Source organism: Hyperoodon ampullatus (genome assembly GCF_949752795.1).
Source record: "Hyperoodon ampullatus genome assembly, chromosome: 4".
NCBI classification, from domain to species: domain Eukaryota; kingdom Metazoa; phylum Chordata; class Mammalia; order Artiodactyla; family Ziphiidae; genus Hyperoodon; species Hyperoodon ampullatus.
Window position 1 is genome coordinate 105,131,361 of NC_136917.1, and position 12,195 is coordinate 105,143,555.

At 35.6% G+C, this 12,195-nt stretch overlaps 1 protein-coding gene across 1 annotated transcript in view; it reads left to right on the forward strand.

The window, feature by feature from the left end:
• Nucleotides 1-12,195, forward strand: part of MEF2C (myocyte enhancer factor 2C) — a gene marked incomplete at its 3' end in the record, with an annotated part of 145,195 nt that overhangs the window by 49,238 nt on the left and 83,762 nt on the right. Inside the window, exon 2 of the mRNA XM_079702527.1 lies at nt 3,960-4,155. Coding sequence (XP_079558653.1) covers nt 4,102-4,155 — 54 coding nt within the window. The 5' untranslated portion in view covers nt 3,960-4,101. The remainder of the gene's footprint in view (nt 1-3,959; nt 4,156-12,195) is intronic.

Here is a 12,195-nt window from a genome sequence, read left to right on the forward strand (position 1 = left end):
TCCCCCCCGCCTCACCACCACCCCAGTATATCTTTTTTTTTTAACTATGGGGGCAAAGAAGTAATCCGTGTATTTTCCCAACAAACATTGATTTTTTTTAACAGTTTTCATGATTCTGTCTTTTACCAAAAAAAGTATCCATTTGGCTCTTTGCTGTATAGAATTCATTTGCCTCGAGGGAGTAAATTAAGATTATATGGCTGCATTAGCTGTGTCAGATGATTTTGGTGAGGTATGGTAAATGGTAATTGCAGTGTATCTCCTACTTCACCAAAATGAACTTGTTTGTTTTCTTATTTTTATTTCTTAAAGCAGTCATATAAAATACTAACCTAGAGCTGAAATGGATTTTTTTCTCAGGTGTTTTAAAAATAGGAGTTAGAAATGTTGTCCCCGTGTCTGGATTTTTCTCCTTGTCCCTTATCTGAACCTCTCAAAGGCCTCTCTGTGTGGGGTGAGCAGCCCAGCACACTCAGACAGTTCTGCTCAGAGAAGGAAGTGAAGAGTTTTGGTTCCCATTTTACACTTCTGGAACAGTTTAGGGAAGGAAGCACCTTTACACCTTTTATTGTTCGTGGTTGCTGACATCATATCCTTCCCTGACCAGTCTGTGCGTGTTTCCTGCCATTCTGTCAAGATTCTTCTGTGTTACTGGGAGGGATTTGTGGGAGGGAGGGAGTGAGGGGAGGAGAGGGGGAAGGGAGGGAGGTGTGTGTCACTCAGGGAACTTGTTTGTAAATGAGAGAGTCAGGGTGGGAGAAGGATCTTTAGCGTCTGTCCACAAGAAATTCTTCTCTCCTTGGGTCTCAAACCACTTTGCCTTCGTCTGTCTGCTCATGCCAAACTCAAAGTGAACAGAAGCCTCCCATAATGAAGTTCCCCTTTTTAGTAAGCAGCATGATTTTATTTTTCTTCTATTTAGGTTGGCAAAAAGAAAAAATGCAGAAGACTGTAGCTCTATAGAGTGTAACTATGGTAGAGTATTTGTTTCTCTTTTCTTTTTTTTTTTAATTACTGATTGTTTCTCTGTAACTCTGTCATTTTCCAAGAATTCTTCTTTCATGTGGAAAGAAGTAGCGGTAAGGCTGCTGGAATTATTTTAAGCTTATGGTTGATTGTACATAAATGAAAGTTCTCAGTGTAACTCAAATTCTACTATGTGCAGTTTAGCTATTATATTCTTTTCTTCATATACATACAAAACAATTTTTCAGATTACTGAAGTTATATAATCTCTTTTCAGCCTCTCTAGGCCTCCTACAAATTAATACTTGAAACCAACCTTACAATACAATTTTTGCATAAAAATCATGTTAGAAAAATAGTTATGCTAAGAAAACAGCTACTGAGCTGTTGTTGACCTTCCTAACTCTGAATTTTTACTGACAGCCTTGAAACCTGGTGACCCATAATCTAACGTTCTAAGCAGAATGTTCCAAGGCACATTTTACTTCATGCAAACAGTCTCATCATCACCATATCTTACTCTGCATATGTACTTAATCATATCAAATTTTGCATTTGAGAAATGTTCAAAAGGCAGCACACTTCAAGAAATATTCATTTTTATGGGAAATAAGAAAATAGTTTAATTTTATTGAAATTTAGACTTACATCTCTCTACATTACCCTGCATATTTCAAAATGTCATTTTTAATCGATTATTTTATATATATATACATACTGACACATATCAGTTCTCTCTGGCAAAATATTTCCCATAATGTTTTAAGAATTAAAAAAGAAAATCCTTGCTCTGCTCTTTTTAAGACGCGTCCCTCGTTTCAAAGTTGTGAAATAAGGGGTGGTGAGATGGAGGAACTCTTCTAAGTTTGATTCATCAAGAACTCTGTCTTTCCAAGGAGACTTTTCTCCAGGGATGTTTCTCTATTCGTTTGGTTATTTGTATTTTGAAATCAGGATCCGCAGAAGTTTTCTTCTTCCCCGCCTCTTCCACACTCTAATCTGTTCACCCTGACCTTCCACCTTAAAGTGAATAAGCGCTTAGGCAGGCATAGTCCTGTAAGCCGATAGTGCCACGGCCTCAGCTCAATGAAAGAAAGGAAATTGTCCCATATGCATTTGCTGTGGATTCATGGGTTGGCTTTTCTGTGATCGAGGAAGCCTGTTTGTCTCTTTGGGTTCTTGCACATGCATGGGAAATAACATTCTATCTTGCTGCTTGCTTCTAAGGTAAGACTATAGGAAACACTGGAAAGTTGTCCAGTTGAGTGATATTTAAGACCGTCACTAAAAATAGGTAGATGGACTGTGTTCGGCAACAGTGAATATGCAGTTTGCTTTGTGGATTTTTCATATTTTAATGTGCTTTTTTCATATATCTTATAGCTAATTTTTTCCTGTCTATTTGTCAAATGTGTGTTATTTATATAACTCTAAAATTCTGAACTACTTCCAACATTTAAAATTACCGCTGGAGTAATAGTTTTGATGAGCACTGTGTGGTCGTGATACTACTCAACATACATATATTCTCAGAGGTAGAAGTGAGCTACAGTTTAATAGAAGGCATTGGGCAAAAGAGAATGGATGATCTTAGTATTTAAGCAGCACTTAATCCACCAGAACTAATTATATCATAATAGCTTCTGCAATTAGATAATCACAGAAAACTTAAATTTTAAAAATTTACTCAAGGTGATAAAGAATTTAGAAATTAAATTAAAGAAATCAAAAGACAGCCGATGTGATCAGACCAAATGTGTAACAGTTCCAATTCCTGTTCCAATAACTTTGAATTGGAGCCAAATAATCTATTAAATAGCCAGGACAATGGCTTAGTATTACATGATACATGTGGGAATTTATCAGGTCGGTTGTCAGACACCAACTAAAGTAAACAGGGAAATTCTGAGCAATGTGTGAAGTAGTTGCATTCTTTGACATAAGATGGGATAGAATAATTGAAGCTATTGCTTGCAAATGAAGAAGCCACTGTGGAATGCCTTTTTGTTAACTTCCACATTTCACAGCAATTCACTTTCATTCAAATATTTTCAGATATAATTTAAAACAAAGAAAGATACATACTTTTAATACACTGGATTCTCTGGGTTTATCTTACATTGTTGATGATCACTTCTTTAATTTTAATTCATGGCCTAAAGATATCCAGTATATGGCAAGCTTCTATAATTTTGTATCTTGCTCCCCAAAGAGATATGATGTGTCTTTTTAAAATATTTAAATTTAAGGAACTGATGGCTTATAAGAAATATAGTCATAAATGGAATAATACTTTAATTTTCACACCATTTCTTTCTTTTCTATGAATGATTATCTTTTCTGATTCTTGTATTCAAGATATAGCTTAAGGGCTTTCAAAAGGAAAAGATTTCACTGCTGATAGCTGCTTGTTATGTAAGATTAAATATCCCACATTATTTTTACAGTGTTCTCATAGCAGTGACTTTTTAAAAATAAGATTAAAGGATTTAGATTTAAATTAGTTGACATTTACATATATCAAATAGCACTTTCATAATAGTCCATCCTATTTGCATAACGAGGGACGTTATCACCTCTGCTGTCAAAACACGAGATTGTTTTCCCTTCAGAAATGAATTAGCTGCCCTACTTAGCATACACAGGTACATAAAGGTTCATTAACTCTCTGATTTAGGTAATTTTTCATAACAGAAGGGTGAAAATAGTCACCTAGTTTCATTAAAAAAATAGTAAGAAACTCTTTGCAAAAGATACATTTCAAGTGTTGGGCTTTAAAGTATAGTTTTCATCATTTAAATGACTTGTTAAATTACCAGATTATTTTAATCATAAGAACAAACCATTCCTACTTGATATGCTCCTGCATGTGATATACCATGTACCTTTAACAAATGCTTATTTTCATTCATTTAATTTGTTTAGTTCCATAGAGTTTTATTTTTAGAAAATTGGAATATTAAAGTGGTGCTTAATTTTTATTTTTTGTTCAGCAGGAACGAATGCAGGAATTTGGGAACTGAGCAGTGCAAGTGCTGAAGAAGGAGATTTGTTTGGAGGAAACAGGAAAGAGAAAGAAAAGGAAGGAAAAAATACATAATTTCAGGGACGAGAGAGAGAAGAAAAACGGGGACTATGGGGAGAAAAAAGATTCAGATTACGAGGATTATGGATGAACGTAACAGACAGGTGAGTGGGGTAAACTTCTGTGTGTGTTGTTATCTACACGGGCCATTTATTACACTTCCCCCCAGATATGTTAAGTGTACTGAAAACATTTTGAGCTTATAAACATCCATGAAGAGAAGTTTTAGTGAATTAAATGTGGTCAGTTTAAGTGCTGATAGTAAAGGGGAAAAAATCACTCTATCTGTAAGAAATATACTTTACACATTGATGATTATTCACTTTTTACTTCAACATGAATTTTAAATGGGAACTGCATTTGCGTAACATGAATAGCTTAATAATTAAGAGTTAATAAGCATAATATTGCTCCACTGCATGCATCAGCAAGCAAAGATATTCTTATATTCGTGGGAACGAGGCCTTTTGTGGTCATCCATTTAGAGGTTTATAATATAGACTTAAATATCCTGTATCAAAATGGCTTCCAGTCTATTCACAGTAAAAGAGACTTTGAAATACATCCAAAATGTTTAACATTGTGCTGACAACAAGGAAGACAACCCCCACGACATATTAGTCTCTTCAAACATAGAAGCGAGAACTATCAGTTAACTCACACCATTTTCTTTAAAGCCTGAATTTTATAAACATAAAGGCACATGATGTTATCATTTTTTTCTAGAACTCCAGTGATATCTGTATGATACAATTAATCTATTCTAAAGACTTTATACATGCAAATGCTCTCTTCAGTGGAGACTTGTATATTATGAATATCTGTGATTTGACTCTATTTTTCTTCACCCTTGGGGAGAGTGGATTCAGTTAGGGGAAGTAAGAATAGCCGGGTGGTCTGTATGCATCCTAATGTTAAATAATGGTTAAATAGCAAATGTTAATGGTTAAATAACAAATGTTTAACCTAATGTTAAATAGCAAATAATGGTTCCTGAGAGAGATTATGTACTGCCAGATCCCAACCATTGCAAATGGATAATGGAACCTACAGAACAGACATTCCTTGACCACGGGGGAGGAGAGCATTTTGGCTGTTGCCCATTTACACTGGGGAAAGCTAAGAGGACAGCCTCAGAGACGCCCCACCAGACTGTAATTTCCCCCAACACTCTTTCTGCCCTACTGTGCCTTTCTAGCTTCTTGGACCTTCTAGTGAGACTAGAACTGATTCGTGCTTTAAAACTTTTTATTGCTACATGTGTAAATTATAATGAATAGAAGTTGTTATTTATGCCATCAAATCCAGTATGCCATTAAGAGGTAAAGAAACTTTTTAGATTTTCAGATTTATACTCCTTTAAATTATTACACTTAAGGTGCATATGACTTGAACTATTTTTGGCTGAAAATTGAGCTAAAGGATGAACAATGCTAAGATTTACGATGGATTCCTTCAGTGTTTTCCTACACATTGTGTATTGCTATGGGTCAAGCCAAAAAGCAATAATTCTGTCAATATAAAACCACAGTATTTTTTAATTGATTTATAGGTTGAAGTTGAAATTAAAACTGAAATATTGAACATCATATACCACTGACTATTTAGATCTTACTGTTTGGACTAGCACCTATTTGGGGTGCAGTCAAAACTTTATATGAATTAGCATCTACACTTCATTAATAATGCCAGTTGATTTGGGGGTTCATGAAATTTATTGTATCTTCCTTTTGCTTACAAGGACAAAAGAAAGCTTTTGCAGTTGAATTCATGAGCTTTCATTATGCTTTATAAAGGAATATAAAACTCACACAGGCATGCGAGAATGTTAACACTATACTTTTGAGCTAACAATTGAACGTTTTTTCGTAATTTAAATATACTTGCATCTACAATTGCTGTTACTCTCACCCATGTTAGAAGTCATGATAACTTTAAGAGAAGAAAACTTACTTAAATTCAGTTTAGTTAATCTTACTTTTTTTAATCCTGAAGATGAATTTCTTGGTTTTATTCTATAGAATTTAGGATCTGTGTAGTCTTTTCTTCGTCTTTAGGTTCAGTTGGCCCTTTAATTCAATACTCTTAAATGGAATTGGTAAAATTGAAAACTTCCATGTTTAAATATATATATTTCAGTGATTATTTTACATGGCTATTGACAATCTTAAACAGCCATCTTACTTATAAATATTTGTCATGCGTGCCTCTCATCTACTGTAAGAGTGATCATAAGAGCCATTTGGGAGAGAACCTAAAAGGTGTAGGTCACTTCTGATAATCAGCACCAGCAAATCTGCAAGAGCATGTCATACAAAGTGAGGAGACACCCCTAACCTAGGCTCCCTTTAAAGTATGTGTTCACCTGTTGAAAAGATAAACATTAACTGCTTTGCCCTTTTTGAAGCTTCCCTGCTGTAGACTCCCTAACAGAACCTCACATGATAGCTCACTGTCATCTTTTCCCAAAAGCAGTAAAAGCCTGCCCTGCCATTGCAGGTGTTTATTTGGCTATACAGAGAACAGGGTGTGTTTTTACAGAATAAGAAATACTTACTTAAAGTGTGAAATGAAATATTACAGAGCTGATGTGATAAGTTGTATATCACTGAGAAATAAAACTATGGTAAAACAGAGTGGCTGACTGTTTAAATTGAATTTTGCCCTTTATTTTTCATTATGGCAGTAGCAACAGCTAAAAATCAGAAACTCCAATTGTATACATAAAATAGTTTAGGGGAGGGCTTCCCTGATGGCGCAGTGGTTGAGAGTCCGCCTGCCGATGCAGGGGACACGGGTTCGTGCCCCGGTCCGGGAGGATCCCACATGCCGCAGAGCAGCTGGGCCCGTGAGCCATGGCCGCTGAGCCTGCGCGTCCGGAGCCTGCGCGTCCGGAGCCTGTGCTCCGCAATGGGAGAGGCCACAGCAGTGAGAGGCCCGCGTACCAAAAAAAAAAAAAAAAAAAAAAAGTTTAGGGGAGGAAAAAAAATTAACAGCTAGTTGTTGTTTTTTTTAAATTTTCCAGAGCCTCCAAGTTTATGAAAACTACTTATTTCTCAATCTCTAAGCTAAATGAGGTGGATTTCTTAAGCTAGAATGTAAAAATAAATAAAATCATGAATTGTCAATTTGTCTTATGGAAATTTTCAGATAACTTAAAAGAAGCTACGTGTTCCAAGAACTACATATATATTACTCCATTTAATCTTTAGTAATTCCATTTACAGCTGAATAACTCATTTATTTATTAAATCAACAAATATCACTTGTTTACAATGTGCCTAACATGAAGTATTCAGCAGTAAGCAAGAAGAGCCTCATTCAGCTTATTGTCTGCCACAGAAGTCAGCCAACTGTTTCTGTAAAGGGCCAGATAGCAAATACTTTTGGCCTTGTGAGCCGTGCAGTCTATGTCTCAACTACTCGTCTCTGCCCTCTTAGTGAAAGCAGCAAAGGACAATGTGTGTACAAATGAATGTGTCCGTGTTTGAATAAAACTTTACTGGCAAAAACAGGGGGCAGGCAGGATTGGCCTATGGGCCATAGTTGGTGGACCCCTGGCCTGGTGGGATGAACCAGACATGAAATATGCAAATATATAACAAAAATTCTGTTCACATGTGCTGTGAATGCAGCTATCCAAATGCTATGAAGGAATAACAGGAGGTGCCTTATTTAGATTGCGGGTGGGAGAAAGGTGATGAAAAATGGTGATAAGTAGTTCAAAATAATTTGGTCAGTAACATACATTTGAAAATAAGTCCCACAAGCATGGAAACTGGGAAACTACTTCTCCCCATCCTTGTCACAAGCTATAAATGTTCTGTGTGATTTTCCTGAGGAAATGCTGAAAGATGGGAGCTAAAAGATGATTCAAAGTTAGGCAGGTGACAACATTCCAGAGGGAACAGTGTTTGCGAAGCTTCTGAGAAAGTAAAGAGCTTGCTAAGGAGTCTAAGGAAAGCCTATGGAGCTTGAGCCCGGTGTGTGTAACTTTAGAGAGATGAGAGAAAAGGTTTAGATGCTAGGGAGGGCCCAGATCACGCAGAGCTTTGAAGTCAGATAGTTAATACTAGGAGGTGGCCAAGATTTGAGCCCAAATCTTTCAGATTCAAAAACAAAACAAGCTTTTCTCAATTGTGTCACGCTGCGTTCTGTATAATATAATGGCTAAGAGCATGGTTGTATGTCATTGCTTTCCCCAGTTACATCATACTGCATCCAGTGTAATACCATGGTGAAGAACATGGTTTTTAGAGACACACAAACCTTGTTCTGGCCCTAGTTCTGCCACCTGCTTGCTGTGTGACCCTCCAGCAAGTGGCTTAACCCCTCTGAGTTTCATCATTTCCCTCATCAGTAGAGGGGAAATTAAAAAATAGTACCCACTTCATTGGGTCATTGAGATGATTAAATTGGGGGATGAATGTAAGGCACCTAACCTATAATAAATGCTCCATAAATTTACCTGTTAGCTATTCCTGTTAAGACTCACCATTAGCTATTATAGTTAATGTGATTTCTGTCAGAACAACACCTGTGCTGTGTAACACACTAAAGAATGGTACCTGAAACCTTCATTTCAATAGGGTGTTACCTTAAAAGGGTATCAGGGAGATGGAAGAGTGGAACAGAGTAGAGCTGGGGCACAAAGGAGCCTTTGGAAGCTAACAAGGGGCAAGAGAACCATTTCAGAGCAAGAGCCAGATGATGGCAGAGGATGGCTTGTGGACAGGAAGGAAAATCACACAGAACGTTTATAGCTTGTGACAAGGATGGGGAGAAGTAGTTTCCCAATTTCTATGCTTGTGGGACTTATTTTCAAATGTATGTTACTGACCAAATTATTTTGAACTACTTATCACCATTTTTAATCACTTCTAGCTTCCAGTTTATTCTCACACTACAATTTCAATCTCTCCATCTGCATTTTTTGTTCTTACTTGTGAGTTACCTTCATCAATTAGGCAATAATCTTACCCCCCTTCATATGGTACCAGTTGTTACTGTGCTTCTGAAACAGCCATATTTTTAAATGAGTTTTGTCCTCATATGACTCTTTTTGCAAACAGAATATACTTAGAAATCTGTTATATCAAGAAGAAAGATATATGAAAATTAGGCATGCTTAACCTAAATCTGTTTACTTGTGTGCTTGTATTTAAAATTTTCAGCTTTCTCACTTTGAAAGGATAGGAGAGGCAAACCCGAATTTATTTGTGTGACTTATTATAAAAAGACATTTAAATATTTGAATAACTACCAGAGAAAAATATTTGCCGAATAACACAGTTACAGCCTAATATAGTAAGTTAAAGAAAGGAGATTATTAAATGTCTTAAGTTCTTTTCTTCTATGCGACCTGGCACACCAGCAGTTTTTGCCAGCAAACAAAATATCATGTAATTATCAGTGCAATAACTGGAGCACAAATTAAAGACAATTAGCAGCATTCTCTTGTTAATAGAAAAGGAGAATCCCCTTATGACTAAAGGGGATTAGTCATAGCTGTTAAATTTTCTAACTTTTTCCCTTTTCTTATGTCCTATCTCAGTTTCTTTACATGACTTATAAATTATTTTAAATGGGCTCAGAAAAAAAAAACCTGGAGAAATAGTTCAGTGTAGATGCAGCCTCTGACAGTTTCTACATACTGAGGTTTTTAAACTAAATCTGATATTTTCTAAACTAAACTGAAAAATAAAGAGTTGCCTTGATTTTCTCAAATGACTCTTCTTTAAAAAGAAACAGATTTTACTCCTTACTTTCCCCTGTTTTCCTCTATTTTACGTTCTTCTTAGAATTTTAACTAAAATTTCAATGGAATTTTTACTGTAACGTTCCTTCAAGGTGGTATCCAGAATATCCGTAAATAAAAGGGCTAATTACAGTTCTAAACTTGAGAGTTACAACCTACTAACCTAATATAAAATTTGTGGAAGTTGAGATAGATTCAGTCTTTAAATGTGAGGATAATATAGAAATACAAATAAATTCCTTCAAGAAAATAATTTTTTGATGAATTCTAAACCATGAGTTAAAGAACAGAGTCATCCAGACACACTGTTTTATTTTGTCATCTCCACAAAGAGAACGTCCAAACTTGTCACTTGCTTGTATGCATATCAAGCAAATACACATTATTTGAGAGGAAGTTATGCTTTAAATACTGTAGAATAGTTATCCATGTTAGTCAGTGAATATTTGGAACCTCGCTTTAAATCAAATGAATAAAAAGTTCAATCAGTGCAAAAGTGTTGGGTTTTTAAATCTCTAAATCCAAAGTAAACCTGCAAATAACTCATGACAATGATCATTATACTCCTTTTCCCTCAATATCATTTCTTTACAGCTGACTGCCTCCCCTATACTCATATTAAAATTTTTATTAAACTCATTTTATAAAATGAGTAAATAACTAAAAGCAGTGTGTATCATAGTAATACTTTAGGACACAGTAATGCATCTCAGAACTGAATTGCAGGGTATATTGATGCTGTGCATGCCTACTTAAAGGTTCTCCGTGCATATAAGTTAAATCATTCTTTTGTTAATCTTAAAATCACCAAGGGGAAAATTTTTTTCAGAGAGTTGGAATTAACTGGTGAAAGACTGAAAAAGAAAGCCAGAAGGGAAAAATGACAAACTGTATTTTTGCGAGATTCCAAATCAAAGAAAGCGGTAGCCAGAGTGCTCAGATGTATAACAGCTGTGACATCAAGCCACCCCTTTCTCTTCTGTTCCTGTCAATTTGAAAACAATTCAGAAATGGTTTCCCCACTCTATAGTTGAATCATAGAGATAGTGCACAGCGTACTTTCTGTACATCCCATGTTGTGTGAGACTTTTTTTAAAATTGGCGTATAGTTGCTTTACAATGTTGTGTTAGTTTCTGCTGTACAGGGAAGTGAATCAGCTATATGTATATATATATATATCCCCTCTTTTTTGGATTTTCTTCCCAATTAGGTCACCACAGAGCACTGAGTAGAGTTCCCTGTGCTATGCAGCAGGTTCTCATTAGTTATCTATTTTATACATATTAGTGTATATATGTCAATCCCAGTCATGTGTGGGACATTTTATACTTACACAGCTAGATCTGTTCCTTTACTGCCAAAAAGGTATTGTCTCAACTGCCATCAAACTATTCATTAGCTTTCCTTTAGTAGGAAGTCCAAGAGAGGCCAAAATGTTCACAAGGAAAAGCATGACTATCTCCTCTTGAATTCTGTCACTGGATTTAAGATAGAAGCTCCTCCTTGAACTTGAGGGCTTCAAGACTTTTTGTTGTTTCAGTTCTAATTTGTGTATTTCACATAATTTCCATTTAATTAACTGTAATTTAGAAATATTCCAATGCTTATATTTATTGTGTCTCAATCATTTTGTGTAGCAAGTTGACACAGAATGGCACCTTCCACCTGTAAGTGCATACACACACCATTCTATGTGCTACAAATCCCCTTTTGCTTTGCAAATGTCCGAACTTTGTATGACATTGTATTACTGAGAAACCAACACTAAAAATATTAACATTTTAAATAGACCGCATAAACCAAGAGGTTTCTTCCAAACTGTAGATTAAAGAACATGTTGCTGATTGTTTCAAAAGCCATATAGTTTGCAGTCTAGACTTCCTTTAACATTGTAATTTATTCACTTAAAATGAGCTCCTTCGAAAATTATTATAGTAAGAGTATTTTTAAAGTTGACATCCCAACATAGTCTTACTGAAAACAATTGGAACTCCTGCCCCCACCAAGAATAATGGCTTTGTTTGGAAACAAAACAAAATAAAACAATAACAACATTGTTAGTTAAATTAAAGTAAATGAAATTCCATAGTATGGAATATGTATTTGTGTTTCTTTTGAAATATGTTGGACCATTAATAGGAATAAGAGAACCACTCTATATGTTTGGATATTTGATTTTTAATTTTAAGTTGGAACAGTTTAGCTTAAGAAATCACTAACATTTAAATAACATTTCAACAAATGTAACTGTTTGGAAACTACAACGGAGACCGCCTCCTGCCTTCTGTCTTGCAAGGATTGATTTGGAAGGCCCTGAGGGAGAAAATATTGGAGTTAGGAGGTAAAACTGAAGCCATTGTGGAAAGGAAGAAGTTACACTCTTCC